Source organism: Aythya fuligula, chromosome 3, assembly GCF_009819795.1.
Source record: "Aythya fuligula isolate bAytFul2 chromosome 3, bAytFul2.pri, whole genome shotgun sequence".
Taxonomy (NCBI): Eukaryota; Metazoa; Chordata; class Aves; order Anseriformes; family Anatidae; genus Aythya; species Aythya fuligula.
The window spans coordinates 18,023,366-18,047,209 of NC_045561.1; the positions used below are offsets into that span (position 1 = coordinate 18,023,366).

At 39.6% G+C, this 23,844-nt stretch overlaps 1 protein-coding gene across 2 annotated transcripts in view; it reads left to right on the forward strand.

Annotated features, from left to right (window-relative positions):
* The window catches only part of RPS6KC1 (ribosomal protein S6 kinase C1), an 87,759-nt gene extending 64,273 nt beyond the window's left edge, over positions 1 to 23,486 (forward strand). For both annotated transcript variants that reach the window (XM_032185849.1, XM_032185850.1), the window contains 5 exons: positions 4,277 to 5,854; positions 6,126 to 6,215; positions 17,939 to 18,021; positions 18,864 to 18,959; positions 22,078 to 23,486. In XM_032185849.1, coding sequence (XP_032041740.1) covers positions 4,277 to 5,854; positions 6,126 to 6,215; positions 17,939 to 18,021; positions 18,864 to 18,959; positions 22,078 to 22,188 — 1,958 coding nt within the window. In that variant the 3' untranslated portion in view covers positions 22,189 to 23,486. The remainder of the gene's footprint in view (positions 1 to 4,276; positions 5,855 to 6,125; positions 6,216 to 17,938; positions 18,022 to 18,863; positions 18,960 to 22,077) is intronic.
* Positions 23,487 to 23,844: the final 358 nt, after the last annotated feature.

Genomic DNA, 23,844 nt, shown 5'->3' on the forward strand with positions numbered 1-23,844 from the left:
GAAGCCCAGGTTGTTCACTTTGACTTAGTTTGGGCTTTCCTTAATACAGTGATTACCACGTTTTTAGCTGCATTCCACTTGTGCAGGAATTGGAAAAAGTCCTTCAGAGCAACCTCATGGGCCAAGCTAGCAAAAGCCAATGATTTGTTTTGGAATATGGCCACTTAGCCAGTCTGTAGGATGTGGAGCTGAAACGGTAAGTGACTGAGTAGTGAGTGAGGAAAAAATCCAACAGGTTATGACTTTATTTTTCATGTGAGCTAGAACAAAAACATGGTTAGGAGACTGAATTTGCTGATCTCTTAGGTTTCCTCTTACCTTATGATGTGTGCAGTATAGTCTCTGTATCTTCTTCTCTTTGATGTGCCTACTTCTAAGTCCTATTATTAGCAACAAAAAAAAAGTAGAAGTATTTGAAAGAATATATATATATATATATATATATATATATATACATATATAAAACTTACAAAATTCCTACCCAGCTTCATCACTTGACCACTTTATTTTTGAAATATCCTCCTGATTTTTCTTTTTGGAACAGTAATATTTTAGATTCTGCCTCTTGAAGGACAGATATAACCCCCAGAGTATTGGAAATACAATGAAGTAAGGCGCTCCTAAATATTTAATTTTACGTTAAATAACTAAAGAATGTGGAGCTTTGAGTTTTTGCTTTCTTTTTTTTGTGTGTGTGATGATAAAACCACAAGGAGTAAGCTAGACTGGTTGCAGAGCCAATTTGTGGTTAAAGAATTTTTTAAAATTAATTTCGTTAATACTGTACTTCTGAAATTGTACTAAATACTAATAAACTTTAGCTTAAAATCATAGCTTTTATGGTTATTTAGTATGTTAGACTATTTGACAGTGAGCGAAGCTTACTTGTTTAGATTGATTTCTGTAATTTTAGTTTTTATAGATTCCTGATACTATATTAGCATGGCTTGCTAATGGGTTTTCTTGATCTTACACAACACATGGGGAGAGGGGGAAAGATTATTAGTATGTCATTCATAAAGGCATAATTATATACCCAGATAGGAATATCACTCTTGTTTGACCCTGAATTGGACATTTTCAAAAAGGAATAAAATTGTTGTTTTTCACCATAAAACACAATTATCGAATAGCATTTATTTATGTAGCTCCACTTGACCAGGAGGCCAGTCTTGAAATATGTGTGTAAACATATTTGGACATAATCAATTTTTTTTTTTTGTATTTACTTGCATTTAACTCCAAATTAGAGTTGCAGCAAGTAGTTATTTTCACTGTGATTTCTCAGTCCAAGTGACTATTAATGAGCAACTTCTTTCTTAAAAAAGGTAAGATAATAACAGGCTTACTAATAGGAAAATGAGTCATTGTTGCAGTTCTGTTTTCACAGGTAGACAGTTGTGAATTTCTGAATCCTGTAGGGATAAAGTGAGATTTTCTGTCTTGTGGAAATTCTAGGTTTGCTGAAAGCATTTGAAATCAAACATTTCTAAAAACATAGTTTGAACCTCTTGACTTTTCCATTGAGTTTTCTGCAGGGTTTTAATGGACTGATCTCAATGTGTCTGCTTTCCTTCCCTAGTCCTTCTTGAGTCTATTCCTTTCTTAAGCTACGCTAAGACTTTGAGTAGAGGCCAAGATCTGGAGGAGATTGCATGAAATCTTGCATGAAGTCAGGTGGAGGAAGCAGAAAACCAGAGCTGTCCCAAAAGCAGCTTGACCTGTCTACAGGTGAAAATAAAAATTGTGCTGAGGAGAATTCTTGCACTTTTCATGCTGTCAGACAGTCCAGACCCTTCCTACCTTAAATAAAGGTTATGAAACATTTAGGTTGGTGAGAGCCCTTCAGATGTGACATGCAGGATCTTAGCTGGTATCCAGTAGTGACACAGAAAAAAAATGGGATGGTAGACTACAGAAACAAGGTATTGAGCTTTCTGGATTATTGGGTCTCCATTAAAAATTAATTTCCTTACTACTGAGGAAGGAATATCATGCTAGTATTAGCATTTAAAGCCATGCTTGGAAGTTGAGATGCTGTTGTGCCAGGCACTGAACAATGCTGCAGATATGTAACGTGGATCTTCGTGGGTCATCTTCTGGGAGCGCTCTTTGAAAGCTGAGATTTGTGTTTTCAGAAGAAATTTGTGAAGCGGTGCTATGATAATAAATGCTGGTGATATGAAGATGGAAATGTTTAGTATTTGCTTGCACTAGTAAGTATAATGCAGGTGGGATGGGCAGGTGTAATGTGCCTTATTAAATGCAGCAGGGGGGTGGTTATCAAATGAGATTTTATTGTTCAGTGTGAAAAGACCCTGAGTGATTCCTTGCCTAATTAATAAACTGGGCAAAGTCATTTTGCAAGCACTGTGTTCTCAAAATAATTTAATTGAAATTTTAAAGAAAATTAATTGTCATACAAATACTATTCCACCAGAATCTTGGGGTAAAATTCAACTGTTGTGTTGCTTCTTTTATGATGGATGGAAGTGTGGAAAAGAGAACGTCTTTCACACGTATGTAAAAATGTGTGTTTTCTGCGGCTTACTCTTTTTTCTCCTTTTTGGTGTTTTGTTTCCTGCCATTCCTTAGCAAAAGTGTGGATGCAGGTAAAAACATAAGCTTAGAGAAATAATTGCTGACTATGGGATAAACTCGTTTGGTAAAAATATAAGTAATTTAAGAACAGTAACTCAGAGTCTCTGGGAGCGCTGCTTCAGTTTGTTCCTGTTCCTCTTCCTGGCATCCTTCCTTGCCTTCTCTGGAAGGGAGCAAGGGTCATCTTGGCCCACGAGGTCCATTTGTAGCTCACAGGCAGAAAGCGGGTGAACCAATAGATCTTAAACTGTCATCTTTACCACTGGGCTCAAGCTGTTAGAGTTCCCTCTTGATATTTTTAATATACCTACTTTCAGTGAGATATATATATATTTTTTTCATTTCAAAAACAAGTCCTGTCTTAGCCAGGGGGATGGAGAGCAAGAAAACTCCACATTGTATTATTCAAATTCATTTTTAAAGTATCAAGGTTTTTCTGCCTTTGATAACTTATATATTTCCAGGTATTTCAAAAAATAAAACCTGTTTCTAGGCAATGAAAAATACTTTCTTCTTTTGTTGTACTTTTTGAAGGAATTTTGCCTGATAAGGAGAGTGCTTAAAAATAACTACTAAAGACTCTATTTTGGAAAAAAACATAATATAAAACTCTGTTTTACCCAAAGAAGTTTAAAAAAAAAAAAAAAAGGAAGAAAAAAAGGTGCCCTGTGGGCTGGATACTTATTCTTTTCTTCTACAAAGGTTTTGTTTGAGCTGTACTTCCCAGCATTTCTGTACAATCTTTTAAATTAAAATGTCTTGACTTTGCATTTTTCCTTAAGTTAGCGAAGGTGGCTTTCTTGCTTCTTAAAGTCAAATTCTTAGGCACGTGCAAGAGATACAGTCACTTCTTGATTTGTTTTGTGCAGCATATGATTGTCATCTGTAATCTTTCTTAAAAATATGTGGTATCGGAAATAGAGTCCTATTCTGTATTTTTAAATATTTAGTGATTACTTTTGGAACTGTAACTTTGTTTTCGAATTTTTGATATGGAGGAACTGGATTGCCAATGTAACTTAAAACATTCATAAATCATTTTGTAATGCAGCAAGGCATCAAGACCTTTCTTGAGGCCTGAAGTAAAAGGGAGAAAATCATCCGTATTTAACTAAAAAATAATTTCTTAAAAATATTTTTTTATCTTTTCAAAGAGGAAACAGATCCTTAAAATAACCTGCTAATATGTGGTGATTTTGTTCCCCTTACCAACCTTGCTGATCAGTAGCTTTTAGTCTGTCTTCCCTAATGCTGCTTATGAGCTGGGAGCTGTGATTCAGTACAGGCAGAGCTGGTTACGGGCACTAAACCATTTGATCTTTCCTAGTTGTTGCTTTCTTTTGAGACAGCAGATGGAGAGTAGTCACCACCATGCAACTTGAGACAGACTCTGAAATGAGACTTTACTGAAGTTGATTTTTTTTTTTTTTTAAAAAAAAAAAAAAAAGCTTAATCTCAGATGGAGCTATTTAAATATTTATGTATTAATACAAATCTGCTTGAAAAGCAAGTCGTGGTCCCTGTAATTATTTTCTACTGAGGTAGCAGATTGAACTTGCTCTATGGGTTTAAGGAGGTGGTATATTCTGTTGGTGTGAGTACTTTCCTGTATCATAATGAAACTGATTCTGTTTTGAGTGATATTAAGAGATTTCCCCATTCTCTTTCCTTGCAGGAGGAAAACTGTGGTCTTATGTCAGTAAGTTCTTAAACAGAAGCCCTGAAGAGAGCTTTGAAATCCCTGAACCCCAAACATGCAGCTCAACTAAAATTCACCTGGAGCGGCCAACGCCTAGTCCGAAAGAAATCAGTAGCAGCACTGATTCCAGAGAAAGCTACGGGGAGCACATGCTGAAGGTGATCCCGCTGAAGAGCAGCCTAACGCCGAGCTCTCAGGACGACAGCAGCAACCAGGAAGATGGCCAGGAGAGTTCCAAGTGGATGGACTCAGCATCCAGCTCAGAAGAAGAGTGCACCACTAGTTATTTAACGTTATGCAACGAATATGGGCAAGAAAAAATTGATTCTGGCTCTTTAAATGAGGAACCTATGGTTAAACTGGAGAATGAAGGTCTGAATAACAAAGAGAGAAGCTCCTCGCAGAAACGCACTGTTGTTGGCAGTGATAGCTTCAGCTCTCAGATTCCATCTCAGGAGCTGAAGCTTTTCATTGACGATGCTGAATCAGAAATAGCCAGTCCTACTAGGATATTGGATTCGCTAACTAAATCGAAGAACAGCCCCATGGAGCTCTTCAGAATAGACAGCAAAGATAGCGCTAGTGAGCTTCTGGGGCTTGATTTTGGAGAAAAATTGTATAACCTGAAATCAGAACCTTTGAAGCCGTTGTTTTCTGTTTCGGGTCATGACAGAAGCTTGGATGCCCTGGAGAGCAAAATGGGTGTGAAAGCTCATGACACCATAAGCAGGGGTTCAAACGACTCTGTGCCAGTTATCTCCTTTAAGGATGCTGCCTCTGATGATGTGAATAGTGTTGATGAAGGAAGGCCTGATCTTCTGATAAACTTACCTGGCATGTCTGATGAAACAGAGGAGGTGGCAGTGTCAAGGCCATCAAAGTTTACAAAAACTGATATGGACATCTTGGAAGTAAAATTATTAGAAACGCCCGATGTCTTACAATTAAATAATTCCGCAGAGCAATGCAAAACGTTTGATCAAGAGCAAGGTCATGTGGCACCAGAACTGGGTGATCCTTCCCATGAGGAAGTGAATGGACAAAGCGGTGTCACGCAGGGAGCTCTTGGGACCCTCTGTACTTCTGACCAAGAGGTAGGTAGTTCAGAAGATGGGGCTCTATTGCAAGGGCCTGCAGCCTGCTCCTTAAACGCGGCAAGCAAAGAAGAAAGTTTGTTTGTTTCCAACCTGCTCTCAGGTGCTCAAGATGTTAGCTCGGATGGAGATACGTTAAGAAATGAAGCAGTGTTGCTGTTTTCCGATCAAACTGAAGACTTTGGGAAAGAGGAAACAAACCTGGCTTTGTTACCAGCAGCTGAAAGTGAAAAGACGGCACCAAAGGGGGAAGACAAAATAGCAGTAGCAGGGGAGAAGGAAATACATCAAATTTTTCAGGACCTCGACGAAAGATTAGCGATAACCTCCAGGTTTTACATCCCAGAGGACTGCATTCAGAGATGGGCAGCTGAAATGGTTGTAGCCCTTGATGCTTTACATAGAGAAGGAATTGTGTGCCGCGATTTGAACCCAAACAACATCTTATTGAATGATAGAGGTCAGGAACTTTTGCAAATGCATTTCTTTTTATTCGCTGTTGCTTCCAATTAACTGAGTAGGCGTTTTATCTTGTAATTAGTATCTTCATTTCCTGTCTAGAGCTTCATTATCAGTGCAGCAAATTCACCCCCAGTAATAGCTTCTAGTACTTAATGATGCCATTATTCTTAATGATACTGTTTTTAGCTACAAAAGGAGTAATTACAGTTCACTTCTGCAGAAAATGGAAGGGAAAAATGTTTTGATTTCTCCTGTCGTTTTGTTTTTAGGACACATTCAGCTAACGTATTTTAGCAGGTGGAGGGAGGTTGAAGATTCCTGTGACAACGATGCCATAGAGAGAATGTACTGTGCCCCAGGTTAGAGCAATCACCTACAATGTTTCACTTGGAAAGTAGATAAGCAGCTTTCGTTTTCTCACGGAGCCTCTATAACACAGAGCTCAAGATCGTGCAATATCTGCTAGAATTTCTTTTCTTTTTACCGAATGTCTTAAAAAGCCAAGAGGGTTTGTAACTGCTTTATTGCTAACTGTGTTGTTGTTTGTTGGAGCATTTCCGTAAAGTGTAATTGCATCGAATGACTTGTTTAAGCACATGTAAGGAATGTTCTGTTTTCTTTCTGTTGTTTGTTGTGTGTGAGCACATCCTGATAACTGAAAAGAGCAAATATGGAAAAGGGCGGACCGAAAAGGCGACACTATGAACTTTAAAAACACAAAAGTTTATTCATGCAAAGAGTATGGGAGAAAAACACATAGCAGTTTGAAATATACAACCCTAATAGGCTCAGAGATGCCTCTGACATTTTTGATGAGCTGCAGAGGGCTTTGAAATAGTTTAGAGAGCTCTTTTCTTAGAACTGCTTTCATCAATCACGACGGTGATAAAATCAATATCTCTTGGGTTTTTATAGTGAGGATGGCACTTGAAACTGAGACCTCCCTCTTTTCCTCTTTCCAATTTATTTTCTGCTATTATAGTCATCTAATGGTTGTGACAGCCAAAAATCAGGTATTTTACTTGTAACTTCGTGTTTTAAAAGTTTCATAGCTGGGTTAAAGAAACTACTTTTAGAGTTGAAATAACTACAGGGAGGCTATTCGGATTTTTAGTTTGTCTTTTTGATTCTAAATTTGAAATGCCAATGTACTCTTTCTGCTGAGTGCACGGTCTGGTTCGGCTTTGCAAGTTGGCATGCAGGTAGTTCTCAAGCTCAAAGTCTGCGAATATGCTCGAAAAAAAAAAATAGCTGAAGATAAGAGTTATCAACAATAAAAGACAAAAGTTCTGAACTTAGTTGGGCATCAGGTGTTCATTCTGTGACTTGGTTCCCCCCGACTGAAATACAGTAAGGAACTGCTGCCTGTGAATACAGGTGGCAGGATCTCAACAAAAATTTGAATTCCAGCCTCTTGAGATTAATAGTAAATAAAATCTTTGCTATCCAGGTGCAAGTTAAAAGGGAAATGGCAGGTATTACAGAGAAACAGAAAACAAATGCTTTATTATCAAAGCAAAACCAGCACCTTTGTTCTACTCTCACCCCACTTTATTTCAAGAACAGGAAAACTGGGGAATCCCTGCTTTTTGAGCCTCACAGCACTTCTTGTGGTTGTGGAACAGAAGCGTGCCCTGGTTGCCAATGTGTGCTCTGTTGTGATAGAGGGAGGCATTTTCCTGCCTCCCTACCCCAGCCTCGTGCAGAGCTCTCCCCAGTTGAGCAGCAGTAAGGATGGAAGCGCAGCCTTTTCCCACCCTGTCACCATTAATGAGCTGTGAAAGTCAAAGCTTAATTTTTCTGTGTTTTAATGAGGATCCAAAGAGAAGCTTTTTTCTTTTTTTGCCCCCTAAGCCCCAGCCAGCCAACTCCTGCAGTAATTAAGTGTTTAGGGAGCAGTTGAAATAATATTTAGAGCTCCCCATATGCAAGAATAAAGTTCTCTGCACCATCGTTATTCCACCTCACAGCACAGGTGTGGCAACCATCGGGGTTTTTCTTGGCTAGGTTGCCCTCTCCTCTCTGCCCTACCCCAAACTGGAGTTTGCTTTGTGTGTCTGTAACTGGTGAGCCGCAGGGTGATTTGCAAGTGCAAATATTAGGTAGATGCAAGGCAGCTGAACTGATACTGCTCTGAGTCTTACCTTTCGTATTTCTTGATCTTAGCATTATTTGTTCAGAGTGTACTCAGATTTTAGTGTAGCTATTTCATGATAATTTTTGCATAGGAGAGTAGTGCTTGCAATAACTCAGCAATGCAAAATATATTTTGGAGCCATTTTTGTTCTGTGTAAAGGTTTACTGTGCGTACCTTAAATAATGTGGATAGCTGAGGCCAAAGTAGCTTTCTTAGGGTTGCTACTGCTGCAAAGTCTTGCCTTAAAACATTTGATCAGTATTAATAAAAAATAATCCCATTGGAGGGCTTTCTTCAGGAACACTCCAATGTTAGAGGAAATCAGGCCTTACTTGGATGGTCATTTTTTCCTTTGAGAAGTGTGCGATGTCCCTGGAGCCTGTGTCTGTCTCCTCTTTATCATGATAGTCACTCCTCAAGCAGCTTCCTGGCTAACCATTTTGAAATGGTAGTTGTTTCGATTCACGATGCTAAGGTAAATTGGCAAGTGTTTTTTTTTTTTTTTTTAATTCTTTTTTAGTTGCTCTTTAGAATTGATCAGAAATGTTTCTTGCAGCTTGCTTTTTTCCTGCTGAAGGCTGCAATTTTGTAGAGATGAACTAGTGATCTTCATGAAATTTGATCAGGTCTTAGGATTTATTTATCTGTTTTATAACACAACACAGCGACTAAATGAAGTGACTCAAAGTGAGTCTTTTTCTTGTTTTGAATGCTCCTGGTGTGTCCGGTGTTGCGGGCTGTGTTGCCGTACCTCTGGGTACTTGACCTCTCCTTTTCACTTCTGGAGGATGCAGTGAAACTTGGCTTGGCAAATTTTGTCTGCATGTGTTTAGCTTGGTGTGAGCTTTCATCTGAGCTCAGGACAGAGCAGGTTTTGGATGTGGTAAGTTTATGTGTAACACGCTTTCAATGTTTTTGTTATTTTAACGCTCCCATTAAAAGTATGCAAGAAAGGGAAGATGTCTTTGCCAAAGTACCGTCTGTTAGGGTCTGGTGTGGCAGTCTGAGAACAGGTGATAAGTTTTCTCGAGATCCAATTTCTGCACTGGTTTTTGAGGAGCAAATTTAATAGGTTAAAAAAAAAAAAGGAGAGAATGAATGTGAAAGTTAAATAGATTGCAGGATATATCCAATTTAAAATAGGTAGGAAATTGTATTGCAGAGTTATGTGAAAGATATAAAAATGTACTTGAAACCATTTTATCTTTTTAATTGGGAAGGTTTTAGATGTTACTCTTTTACATGACAAGTTATACAGTGTGCTTAGCGGTGAAGTGCCTGAGGGTGTGTTTGAATTTTAAGTTGCTTTATTGGTTGGAAGAAAATACGGGATCTAAATTCTACAATTCGTACATCAGAATCTAATTTCTGGAGGGGCTGGGAGTAGTAACGTGTTGATGTTGGAGCTCTTTAGACTCGGGAGGGTAGAAGTCCAGCTGCGTGCTGGGGTTTGCTTACAGGACCCTAGGAGTTTGTGTCTGAGGTTTTCATACCCAGTGGTGTAACTCTGTATTAAAGCAAAGGAAGGTGGTGTTGATACAGAAGCAGCGATCAGATCCTTTCCGTGGTGGATATCGAGGGCTTGCTGAGCTCCTGCTATCCTATGGAAAACGGAGAGTTGTTATCTGCGTGCATATAAGAGGGATTATGCGATAAATGTACAAAACAACAGAACAAACCCAACCATTACGGATGGAGAAGTGTCAGAAGGACGGGGGACGGGATAGTTCACATAGCTGCGTGCTGTTTCCTGCTGACAGTGTACTTCATTCTCTTTGAAATAGCAATCGTCATTTTATATCGGGCGTAAATTAAAAGCAGGAATAAATCTTCGGCGAGAAGCTGCACTTGTGCACCGGTGACGGCAGGTGGCATTGTACCATTAATGGATGTTGCTCTGGCTCTCGCTGCCTCTGATCTGCCTTGCTTCGCAGAAGGGCTGGAGCTGAAGACGAGGTTTATTTGCAAGGATTTGCATACAAGGCTTGTACTTACAAGCTCGGAGTCGTAGCGAGTTGTAGTGCTGTTGAATCTTGGTAAAGCGGGCTAAGTCTTTTTACTCCCGCATATTTCTACTTAAAAAAACCAAGTTGATGCTGAAGCAGCTACTGGAACAACAAAGCTGCAGATGCTTGAAAGTAGAGCCCGCGCTATACTTTGATTAATGGCCAAACTAAATCTTTGCTGTTCACCTATGATAAGTCAAATGTTGTTTCTCTAAACCACCAGGGAAATGGCGGATTATAAATCATCCCCTATAAACTCAACACCACTTCAAGTAGAACTGGGGGGGGGTTGGCCAAGAATAACCTATTTGCTTTTAAAGAAGGAATTAAGCACTTGTCACTGGGACTTTCTGCCGCGTTAATACAGTTAAGGTGACTAATGTGAGGCTCACGTGTTTTGTTGTGCTTTCTTTGGTTTTTACTTTTCTAGGTAGTAATTTTGTTTTCTGGGCGTTTTAAAGTGTGCGAAGCAGCTGATGTCCGAATACAAAGTTATTAGCAGATCAGACGGGAATGATTCACTTCTGTTTAAATAGCCCTTTGCTCCCGGTGCCCCCTGAGAACTCTTATCACATATTTGTCCAAAAAACCCCACAAAAAAACTAACAAAAAAAAAAAATCCCTCACATTATCCACCTGCCCAGTGGCTGATAGTATCAGCAGCCTATCTCTTTATCTCTTGGTTAATGTGCCTTGGTATTCTGAAGGGGGGAAAATTCCAGTAACAGATTCAATTTACACGGACAGAAACTTGAGCAAATGCCAACCTAGCAGGGGGGCCATTATTCTGCACTATAAATAAGTTTAAAAAAGAAACAAACGCGCACACAAACCTGTGAATCAACATGTTTTGGTCTAATTGAGGGAAAAGCAAGATAGATGAATTTTGAAATGCAAATGATCGCCTTCTGTTATTTAAGTATCAGTTTTGCCATCTTTGTGATCCTAAATGCAAAATGTTGTTACCTTTTAAGCAGAGTAACAATTATTTTCCGTTCTTGATAGTGTGGGTTTTAAAATAAAATGGGTAACTTTTTTTCTTTTTTAGAAAGCCTCTCCAAAGTATGCTTAATACTTGTCAGAAAGACAAAATTGTCTAAAGCCACAGGCTAGTCGGGTCTGTTTCCCACTAAAACAGCTTAAGTTGATGATTTACACATAAAGAGAAATTTTTTAGGTACTTTTTCAAGCTAACCTGTAAAGCAGGATGTCGTAGAAGTGGCTGGCTGGTCTAACGTAACATGTAAATACGGTGTGTGAATGAGGTGCTTTATTTACACTCCCTAAGCTCTCTTTCCAGCACCGGGGATAAGTTCTGTTGCACCCCTGTGGAGTTATCAGAGGATGCGATTTCAGAGCTGTGCTCTGGTCGGAGTCTTTTTTTTTTTTTTTTTTTTTTTTTTTCTTTCTTGTCCACATCGTGAGTTTTCTCCACGCTGCATTTACTAAAAACTGGAGACTTGCTTGTTGAGATCGTGAAGCCAAAGTGAGCTTAGCTTCATAGGAAATAGAAGTAGGAAACTGGCCATCAGTAATGCATCACATTACTCTCATGCTTTCAGAAGCTGTGTGCTATAATCAAGCTTTACTGACATAAACTAGCCTTCACAGAAGCCTGCACATAAATACATGTTTCGTTTGGTTTTATCTAACCTGATGCTAATTGTACACAGTGCAAAACCTAACTAAAATGAAGGCTTTCTAGGTAAACGATTTTGCCCCCAAACAAACTGAATTGTTTCAGTCTGCAGCCTGATATTCGTGCTCCGAAATGAAGATGCAACTTCTGCTTGTAGACAATTGAAAATACAGATGTGAAGTGCAGCTGATAACCTAAAGCATGTGGCATTAAAATAAAAATTGCTGGATGCTATTATTAGCCTGTGTGCTATAATTTTTATTTTCTGCACGAGACAAAAATGGTCTGCCTCTGTTTACCAAATAGATATTTGATGCTGGAAAACCTGCATATTATGTGCGGGTGTGTTTCAGTAGAAATTTGCAGGCACTCATTAAATTCTGCTATTCCGTATTATAGTCATTTAATTTGGAGTAGATTGTTTAAGAAGCAAAATAACGGTGGCGGATTAAAGTGCCATTGACCCCGAGAGGTGTCGAGGGGTGGGTTGGTCGCATGGCTATGGTGTGAGACTGGACTTTCTCGGTTTTATTTCTGACTGTCATAGAGCTTTTTGTGTGACATTAATGTTTCAGGGCGATCCTAAAAATGAGAGGAGAAACAGGGCTTTTGAGTGGGCAAAAGTGTAGAAGGACAGGCTAGCTTGATTTTAAGAGCACTGGCAATAAGAAAGGGGACCGAACATTGAGATGAAACTACACGGCTGGTGTGAATAACGAGAAAAGGTCTGAAGCCGCAGAAAAAGTAGCGATTATTGTGAAGCTGGGAGTCACAACCGTACAACCGTTTGGAGGTGTACAGCTCTCCAAAGGCACCTGAGTGTCCCGCAGAAAACACTAACAGCTGACTGCTCCCGAAATAGCAGGATGGCATAAGCCTGGAGTAGGTAATTAAAAGCAGAGGTTTGGAGGGAGCAGCAGGTATTTTCTGCAAATATCGTGGTGTGCCTGGGCACTCAGGCATGGTGCGAGTACGCTGTGTGTTTTAGGCGAAGCACCTGATCTTGTGGTTTTTGCAGGCTCTCTACCTAGAGTAAGCAGCGAGGAGTGGTGAAGCTGCACAAGAATCTGGTGATTTAGTCTGGCTGGTGTAAAAGGCAGTTAATAACTCTGCGAGAAACTAATTCACCTGTTTCTGGTTCCTTTTCTTCCCCCCCCCCCTTTTTTTTTTTTTTTTTTTTAAATAATGCAGCTAAAACTTGTAGATAGTATAGAAGATGCCTTTTGAAAACCAACAGAGATAGCTGAAGGGTTAAATGGTGTTTGCTTTCTTTTGATAACAGAGCAGTAAAAGGTTTCTTTGTCTCTATCGTCACCTGATTATTTTAGAGGAAGTTTTAATTCCATCTTGCGTTGCTAAAAGGAAGAAAAAAAACGTAGTTGCCTCTAATTTTTTTCTGTTAGTGACATGAGGAAATTTCTTCCAAAGAGGAACATAGCAGCTCGTATGTTATTGAGTACCTTTAAGATGAGACTTCCTATTTTCATACTTCATTTGATCTTAGCAGATGTTCATTGGACTTGCCTCACTACTTTATTGTTTAAAGACCATGATAAACTTTTTATACTTAACTGTAGCTGGTTCAATACTGTGTTTTATAAATTGCTAAAGCATTTTAGGCAAAGCATTATGAGTGGATTGCTTGTGTGATGTATTATGTAGTGACTGTATCTTCTATCCTGGCTGACTGAATCTGCATAGAGTAAATTAGCTTGGACTCATTTTACTTGGTTCTCTGCAAATGCTTCTTTACATTTATAGATATTAAAATAAGATAAAATAGTAAGCTTTTAAAATTAAATGAGTGTAAGGTAAATAGAATTTCCGAAGCGACACTAATGTTTTTTTGTGCAATGCTGTTTATCTTAATGGCAGCAGAAGGAGAAAACGTGTCTGATGCTTTCAGGATGTTGGACAAGTCCATTTCCTCCTTAATGGTTTCAGACACCTGATGGCAGTTCAGATGGGTGTCCTTGTTTTCAGATCAGTGCAGAGACGATGCTTGAAGCTGTGCTGTTTCTGCTAGAAAGGCAGAGTGAGGGAGAGGGATGCCTCCAGTTTTGAAATTCTTATCAATCCTCTCAGAGTCCAGTGCTCCTTTCTTAATTCCAGGAAAGCCATCTCAGTGCGAAGCCCACCCCGATTCTCACGTGTTCAGAAGCAGTACTTCCACACTGAGCCTATTTTCTTGTGAAATGCTTTCAGCTGTTTTTCCTAATTCAGAGGGATTTTTTGGATGCTACAATTTATCCTACAAAGTTTGGTTGATTTTTTTCTTTCTGATCATTTGCAAGTGACCTGGCCTCAGTGGCACAGTGAATTTCCAAATCCACCTGACTAGCTTTGAGCCTGGCTTCTTTTATTTTATCTAGTATGGGCTCGTCAGGAGCCTGGGAAGAAACCATACCTGGGAGAAAATGCTTGAGGTGTGGTAGTGAAAGCCTTTGAAGCCCTTCAGTATGAAAGGGTTTATTTCAGCTTAAGGTCCTGTAGGAGGAATGAGTAAATCAGTCTTGGTATTAACAACATCATCAAGGATGTGTGTTCAAAAGAGGTGAAGTTCTGCTTTTCTTCTTTAGGACTGGCACTTCTGTTTAAAAATACAGCAGGTTGTCAGCTACAGACCCGTATCAGGAAGTAAGGTGTTGCTGTGTGTAATGCAAATATTGAGATAAGTATGGAAACCATAAAGAAATGGCCTTTCGGTTGAGACCAGCTGCTCAGAAGGACAGTGCTGGGAAGAGAAGCTGTTTACCTGTGCCATCTGTCTCTCTCTGAATCTGATAGCATTTTACACATCCCCTTCCCTTCAGTTACCCCAACTGCTGCTTTTGATAGTGTTTCTGTGCTGGAATTTGGTTTTGCGATTCACCTGCGCCAGTTGGTGCTAGCTGTGGTGTGGGCATGCACCAGGAAAGAAAAAGAAAGAAGCTTTTCCTTATAATGAAGTTACAGAAAAGTTGGAAGAGCTACTGATTTTTTTTCACCCTATTTTTTCTTTCTCCAGCTTAAAAGTTTTTTTTTAAATGTATTTGTAAATAAGAATATTTTTTTCTGCAAATTTTATATTGCCAGTCCTGGAAACCTCAACACCACGCACGTGTGCGCGCGTGTTTGTGTTTGTACAAACATGGATAAGGTCCTTGATTTCAAGGTTCACGAAGTAAAGAACTGGCACAAATATCCCCATGTTATTCACTTAGGCTTATGGGTCGCTACCATTTATTGTCTAAATTACTTTGCTGATGGATTGAGATGAAAATGTTTTCTTAGTGAAGGCAGATATTGTAGTTCAGATTTATGGCAATATTAAAGCTTTAAAAAAAGCATATGCCCTGCGTGGTATATTACATTAGCTAGCTACTCTGTATCACTTGAAAGCACTTCATAATCTATAGTTTCTAAATTTTCCCATGATGTGTAGTCGAGATAAAATGCAGTAATATTGATGTGATATCCTGAACTTATTATGATCGGTGTGCTGCATCAGAAGTAATGTGACTTGTTCGAAGTAAGGGAATGTAAACAACACATGTTTATCAATAGTATTCACATGGATTTTTTTATTTTTATGTTTTAAGGAAAGCATTAGTGTTAGCCCAAAGTAAAGAAACTGTGGGACCTAGGGAAAGCAGCAGGACAGCAGGCAGTGGATAATGGGAAGAAAAGTGGAGCTTATATTTTGTTTTTGTAAAAAAGGATGTTTAGATCTTCTCCTCAGCTGAATTCTCCATTTTCTCCTCTGTCTGATAAGTTGTCTAAACTAACACGATTTCTGCTCTGTGCACGAGAACCCAGACAAGACAGAGCCTTTCCATACGGAGAGGACTCTGCACGGCTCAACTCTTCTCATTTTATCCCACCTGTGTTGTTTTGGTCATGCACAACAGTGGTGGAAGGGTTCAGTGCTCTTCTTGTAGGAGTCCTGCAGTGACGTTTGTTTTGGCTTGGTGTATCCTCCAAGTTCTCTTACAGTTAAAAATATGAGCTTGGATTTTGGAGACGCAGACTCTAGTTTCTTGGCTCTTGTTCTGTGTACATTTTCTTCATCTGTGAAGTAGGGTTACATCAACTTCTTGTAATGAACAGTTTGTGATTCAAGGCAGCATAAGTTTGATGTTTCAAAGAACTGGATCAGCACTAGTGATTGCCAACATGAAAGGAAATAAGACGAAAAATCAGAAATGAATTTTCTGTAATATTTTTTTCTGTGATCAGAATGACATTTTTTTCTTGTGGATGTTTTTTTGTGTTGGGCTGTTACTTAAGAAGCCCATCCCTATTAAATGACTACAAGGAAGTTACTGAAAGTATAGGAATTGAGATTGTAGTAGTCAGTCCTAATAAACTGTTGGCTTTAGTGTCCTTATCCTGGAATAATTCTGGATTTGAATTTAAAATAAAAACCTTCATTTGTTTAGAAGAAAGCAGTCTAAGTCTAGGATTAAAGGCACCAAGGAAGGAAAACTCCCCTCTAAAGATGCCTAAAGTTTTTGTCTTTAGATTTTATTTTTTTTTATTCGTATTTTCCTGTGTCTGAATGTACATCACTGTGATTTCCTAGCACTAAGTGTTGCAGTCAGACTGGAAAGGCATTTCTGTTCAATAGGTTTTACTGAGAGATGCTGTGGAAACTTTTTGCCAGCTGTTTCATCTGGAAAGGCCTGAGGTTTTTTTAGAGGACATTTATCAAGAAGGTCTCTCTTTCTAAAATAAAGCAAAATTAAATCGTAAGAATGGATTTTGATTTTTACACAAGTTGTCTCAAGTTACCTTGAGATGATCTACATCCCTGTGATCTTAAAACGTTTTAAAGATGCAAGTAATCATCCCAGTATGGTTCCTCATGCTGGTGCCGTTAGATCTTTGTAAAAGTTTCTCTATACTGATAGAAATAGTAGTCTGTAAGGAGTGGAATGAATTCTAATGTGTGGCACCCTTACAATGATGGATTGGGCATTCAAATGCCATTAACTGAAGAGAAATAAAAAAAAAAAGGAAAAATAAATTTTCAATGTATATCCCACACACTGAATGTGATACGAATGTTTTACCTAAAGCAACAATGTCAGAGCCATCCTCCCGTGCTCTTGCAACAGCAACCTCTGCCCAGTCCTTTAAGGTGCTGAGCACCTTCCCCAAGGGGGCAGCCCTCTGCAAGCCCCCCGTGCTCTCTGGGGGAGGTCTGGGGCTGGTGTGCTCCTCTCCCTGACACTGGAGTCTGACTCATCTCTGCTTCTCCTTGGCCATGCGCATGCGAGGCTCCATAAAATGATGAGCAAGATTTTTCTAATGTGCCACAATGCTTTTCACAGCAACAGCGATGTGACTATATGCTAATTGTTGTCCTCTGCTGGGAATCTGGTGTGTCTTTTGCCACCAAAGCTATTTTAGTGCAGCTTCTGCATTTTTGACAGTCAAAATGAAGACTTCATCTTCATTGCAATCTGTTTTTCTGCCTGATTTAGAGCAGACTGTGCAATGTGTTTGTATTCAGTAATTTTTGTAGTTTAAAGCCTGAGTCAGTGAAGGCCAAGTTTGCTGCATGCATCGTGCTGCTGAACACATGAATGTGGATGGGCAATGGCTTTTACAAGTCCTCACCTCTCCGCTGTCTCTTGTGCATGGACAGCAATAAGGTGGCACTGGATTCTTGCTGGGTGCTGGGGAAAACAAATTTTTGCGCTTAGGTAGTTAAGGTGAGTTTGGGCTGAGCTGGAGCAGCAGAGTGGCTAGCTGTAACTAAGCTTCTTGAAGCAGATTTAGCATCTCCATCTAGTTCCCAAGAGATAAGGAAGGCTATTGGGAAAAGCCTACCATGATGATCTCAGCAAAGAGTGATGGTTATCCTTGAGATGAATCCTGCCCTCCAAGACAAAATTAAAGCATGCAGTGGGCTATTATAACCTCTCTTGTGCTGCTTTTGTGGATGCCTCAGGTCAAACTTGCCCGTCCAGCTCTTCTTACCAGGGTAAATTCCCTAAATATGTTCTGCTTTGCCATCTGTCACTGTCCTCTTTTAGTCCAGTGTAGCAGAATCCTCACTATATTTCCTACAAGTCTTGCAAATGCCTGTGTGTGCAAGGAAAAAGCAAATTATGCATGAAATGTATAGTGCTGCTGTGTTTGAACAATGCAATCTGTAGGTGGCTAAAGGGCTAGCTAAATTGCAGGCATAATGAAAGCTCTGTGGTATTTAGTATATGTTCTGTCAGCATTAAACAGTCACCTTGTAAATATATGTTAATTTTGAAGGTGTAACTGACCTTTTTAATATTAATTGAAATGTCTCGTGTTTAGAGGTTGGAGCTATCCTAGAAGAGACAGAAGCCTGTGACTGGTGGAGCCTGGGTGCCATTCTTTTTGAACTCCTCACTGGGAAGGTAGGGCTGGGGTCAAGTTGCTTTATAAAACTGACGTGATGACCAGCAGCTTCTCAAAAGTGGTGTGCCCAGTTGTGATTTCCTTGCTTGTTGAACCTGAATGTGCTTTGCAGACCTGAGTTGCCTAGTTCTGCCAGGTCTTCACAGGACCAGAGGTGGTAAACATGCTCAAGCTTCAGCAGAATAACTTAATAAAGCTGTATCGAGCTCAGGGCTGTAAAGAATAACCAAAACCATGCTGCCCTCTGAACCACAGTAAAATCAAAATTCTCGAACATTCCTTGCAAACGTTTTTTTTTTTTTTTTTTCCCTAACAGACATCTTAGTTTCAGGGATATTCTTTGCTACAGTACAGAAGCCAAGTGTCACAGTGACACACGAACTCAAGCTTGAGCAGACTCTCTTGGTGAAGTGCTTGCATTATGAGGTATCAGGCGGATGTGATGATGCACCATGATCTAGTGTGAAAGCAGGAAGCTGGAAGATGTCACCAGCCCTTGGGAATACCATTTTCAGTATTCCAAGGTTGGCCAAATCAAACCAGTGATTGACTTCTCATGCAGTTCTGCATGAGGAAAAGTGAAGTTCACCAAACCCCAAAACTTTTAAAGCTTGAGCAGTGGAGCAAGAACACTGTGGTGTAAATGTTCTGTAAGCATGTCTCCAGGGGGACTTAGTATCTATAGGCACTCCTTCCAGAATCAGTACTTCAGAGTAGGAAGCACTGAATTTTTGGCTATTTGTCTTAATTCACATGTATGCTAGAAGATAACCCAGTACTACATTTTCTGAATCAATAAATGTATCTGACTTTTTTCTTTTTTTTTTTTTTTTTCCCCCAGACTCTGGTTGAGTGCCATCCATCAGGAATTAACACTCACACTTCTCTGAGTATACCAGACCATGTGTCAAAGGAGGCCAGATCACTGATTCAGCAGGTAATTGAGGGGAAAATTCATTTTCAGTGGGTATGCAAGCAATCTGGACAAATACTTGCATACTTGAGCTGTTCTGGTGAAGTAAATGTAAGAACAGAAGGCTGCTGAAAGGAATGTGGATGAGTCTTTTGTCAGCACTGATGATTTTTGTCCCGCTGTCTTGTTGCTTCTGGAAACTTTGACTTCTGTCTGTGTAGAAAACCAGAGTGCTTTGCCATTTCTTTGAAGAACGTGTTTGGTCAGTGCTGAGTGCTTTGGAAACACCTGTCAGTGATACTTGGCCATTTTTGGAATCCTGTCCTAACTTAATGGAAACATTTGTGATGAACTAAATTAAACCAAAAAATATTGAAGCCAGTTCAGCAAGATAGCTCTAAGTACCATGAAACCTGTAACATGCTAATTAGAAATGCTGACCTTGTTGTGGTTGAAAATCTGTTGCTGTCCTCCAGGAAACCTTCTGGATGATGTTTATTGAGAAAAGTACTTCCAAATGTGAATAGTATATTATCTTATAACAAGATATCTGGTAGGTTTGACAAAAGGCCAAGTGGGATACTTTTTAAAATATAGACAACCTTCCAGACTGATTTACTGTGTAATTTCAAACTGTTAGGTGCTAGTTTCAGTTTACTGTTAGGTAGTAATGAGAAAATAAACTTGTGTGCACAGGGTCTTGAATTTCAGAACAGTGTCTTCCTTCTTCTAGTTACTTTGACCTAACTGTGGAAGTGGAGCCTGGATCTGACTCACTCCACTTGAGCAGAATAAGTAATATGTATGAACTATGGAGTTCAGCTTTGAATGAAGAGTATCTGGCTAGTGCATACATCAGCAATGACATCACTTAGATATAGGCCTGAACGGAGCAGAATGGAAAAAGTAGTTTTTGAAGAAAACAAAGGAAGGACGTTTTGAAAGTGCAGCAAGTCAAAAAACAACCAAACAAACAAAAAACAACCCAGTGACAGGTTGATTTATGCCATTACTGTGAAGCGATTAATGGAAGTGCAAGCAAAACATTGGACCTCCAATTTGATTAGGTGGCATGCAGTGAAGGCACTTTCACGTGCATCTGTGTGTTTCTGGCAAGGGCAGGGAGGGAAGTGACTACAGAAAAATCGCATTTTTATATAATCTGCATTTATATTTTTAGATGGTAGCAAATTGTTGCCCTCACTCACAGGTGCTACATGACTTAAATGGATAAGGAAAAGCAAAACCATGCTTGATGAAGGGAATTCCTCCCATCTAGAAGAGTAGAAGGGGAGGCAAATGAAGTCATTCAGTCCACTTTTCCCTGCCGTTGCAGGATTGTTCTTTGCTGTGGCCTAACATATTGCCAAATATGCCAAAGAGGGTCTCTTTTGCCACTTGCAACCTAAGGGGCAAATATATCCCTGCCACTTGCAGATGTATTACACGGCCATGTTCAGAGAACAGTCATCCCAGTGCCCGTTCAGTTAAGCCTTCTAGTCCAGGCCGGTGACTTGTCAGGTGGAGGTTCAGCTCTATGAGCCAGTAAATCACATTTTTGTTGTGTGACTATCCAAGGAAGCTGCCATTCATTGTTGAGGAAGCCTTGTCAGGAAAAGGAAGAAAGCTCTCTTGGCATGGATAGCAATTTGTCATTGCGACTTTCCTTCCCCCCACTGCCAAGGGTAAACAGGTCAAAGCATCACAGAATAACTCTGGGTTCAGTGTTCAGCTACACAGAAAACTGCCAGACATCTCCTGCTGTGGCTTCCAGTGCAGGTGACTTCATTGTTAACACCTCCTTCATTTAGCCATTTTTCTAAGAAAACAGAGATCTTTGTATTTCTGGCACTCCTCTGAAAGAGAGGGCTGTTATTTTTTTGTGTTGGTATGTTATTTTGCACCCAAGATTTATTTATTTTTTTCAGGCACATTCAGGCTTTACTACCAAGAAAATATGCAGTATGACTTTTAAATAGGTATCTCTTGCAGTTTGTGATGCATCTGCTTTCCAAGATTAAAGTTCTCCTGAAAAGACAGACCGCAGAAAGTGTCTGTGCTTACTTTCCCCCTGCTGGTGCTTTTTATAGCAAAGGCAGAGGGACACTGCCTGCATCTGTTTCTGCTGCCTTGTGGAAGATCTCAGAGCAGCACTATTCCCTGCCACTGAGCTACCTTTATTATGTGGCATTATGATTGCAAATAGCAGAGCTATCTTAGAGTGTGTAAATTCATATGTTTATGGATGTAGGCTCACTTAGATGTTGAGTGCATTGAGATATGAATACACATTGTTCCAAGTGACAACTGGGAGAAGTTATCCCATTAGCTGTTGCAGAAAGAGCAAGAAAGAAACCCTGCCTTTGTACTGGGTGTAATTGAATAGAGTATAAACAATTCTCTAAAACTGCAAAATATTTTTGTGTGTCTTTATTAGTCTCTTTGGAGTGTTACCTCTGCATTCCCTTTTATACGGATTGGTATCTTTAAACAGCTGTAAATATTGTGATTTCCTTTTCACATGAATTCAGCATGTGATGTACAAATAAAAAGCAAGAGAGGTGCTGAATCTTAGGAAATTTCCATGAAGCCATTACACTTTTTTTTTTTTCCTCCCTACTGGAGTTTTGATTTCTCAGTTTTAATCCATTTGTTGAACTCTTTAAAAACTTTTTTAGGAAATAGAGAACGGGCTGTAATATCCTGGTATTTTAGGACCAACTCACAACTTATGAAATGGAAAGTTACAGACCCATGTCCCTGATGTAGCCTTAATGCAGTGGTGTGAGCAAAAGTTAACATGAAGCAAATGCAGTGTCCAGAGCTCCACACATGTAGTCTCTGGCTGCTGTTCTCTTTTTAAAAACGAGGTTGTGCTTAAAACGAAGTCCCAATGTGCAGTGCTTCAGGGTATTGCCTGCTGTGATCAGTAGTCTCTGAAGACTGCATCACTGAGACTCAAGGAAAGGAGAGTCTTCCATTTACTGGATTTTAGGAATTTCAAGTATGCTTCACACTCTTAAAAGTAACTCTCAGAGCAGGAAAACGGTAGGATGTCCCTTACCTTAGACCTTTATGGAACTTTTAAGCAGTTGTTTTTGTTCTTACTCACTGAAACATATATATTTCTTTTTATATCAAGCTTTTGCAGTTTAATCCTGCGGAGCGTCTTGGTGCTGGCGTTGCTGGTGTTGAAGACATCAAATCTCATCCATTTTTTGCCCTCATAGAATGGGCAGACCTGGTGAGATGAGAGATGCGTGTGCCCTCTGAACAAACTCAGGTCAAGTGGACAGGCTTCTCTGGCACAGAAGTACCCTGACTTGCTTCCTTCGGATGTCCCAGCTCACTTGGACATGAGGACTGAAGGATGCCGGACCAATCATGCCAAAAGCGAACACTTTTTAACAGGAATCACTGATTGTACAGGGTGCTAGCTTATTTTTATGGCAACTGGCTGCTACGTGTGTGTAAATCTTTTCACCAAAGGGTGATTTGTGATGAAACTGCTGGGTAGCATGTTTAGTACTGCCAGCTTGTCAACTAAGTAGAAACAGGAATGCCCTCCTGGTGCTTTGTCTGCTGATGGAAGTGTCTGTAGAGTGTGCCAGTTGAAAATATCTTTTATACTGTCAGTAGACCATTTCGCTATGCTAAGTGCAGCTGTGGCGGGGCAGGGGGAGGAAGGAACAGATAATTTATTAATGGTATTTGCTGAATAAAATACTAAAATGCTTTATGCAAAACTTGACACATTAAAAATAATATATCCATTAAAAATTAAGAAAGCTGTTGCATAATACCGTGGAATGTGTCTTGAAAATGGCATATCACTTCAAACTGTGGGAAGAGCATATAAAAGGCAAATAATCCTGTCAAATGTTGTACTTTGTTGGCTGGCAGTGTCTGTTTAAAACTCTTGACTCCGTTATGTTTGACGAGCTACATGTTAAAGTCACTACAGAAAGGGAGATCTTTTCCTCAGTCAGATAACTGCTGCTTTTGCAATCTAATAGGGAGCAAGAAAACATAATGCTAAATAAATATATGGATTAAAAAAGGAGAAAATCTTCTCTCGTCATTGCAGCCACCACTCATCACTTAATGAACTTCGCTTCCTCTAAGTGTCCTATTTTTAACTGTTTCTTCAGGAAAAAGCCTTTCTGCTCGTGCTCTTCTGCTTGAGGAAGCTTCCGAACTCTTCTGTTTGTTTGTTAATAGTCTTAATAAATCAAAGAGAGCCTTCACCCACTCTGCTGCTTGAACAGGAAGAAGCCTGGGATTTGCTCATGCCAAATGACTAAGTGACATCTCTTAGCAAACCCTAGTGGGTAAGACTTGGGAGCGAGCCAATGAGCTGACCTGTTTGTTTGTTAGGAAGGTCTGGAGAACGGGAAAAGACGACAAGACACGCAGAATATTTTGCTGTACGCTGCTGTTGCTGCTAAGCAGCCAGGCTTGTGCGGGTTCCTGATGTACAAACGCTGTGCACTGTGATGCTTGTATGGATTATCAATCTGCTCTTTCCTAAATTTCCTAAATGCTCCCTTTGCTGTCTTTTTTTTTTTTTTTTTTTTTTTTTTGTACTCTCTAACTTCTTCTTTCCAGCTTTATCTGGAGAACAAAGGCCAAACTCCTTTGGGAAAATGAGGTGACAGCAATGATTATTGAACTTACAACTCCAAAAAAAAAAAAAAAAAAGGTATTCCTCCATTTGTATTTTAGCAGTGTATTTTATGGGCACTCCCCAAAGTGCATCTGCACAGTCTCCATCTGTTAGACACCAGGTCGGTGTATTCAAATAAAGTGGAAAAGGAAAATGCTTCACTTAAACAAAGGAAATCTGGAAACTTTTTTTTTTCCTTTTAAAATTATTCCACTCCCCTCTTTTTTTTTTTTTTCTTTTTGT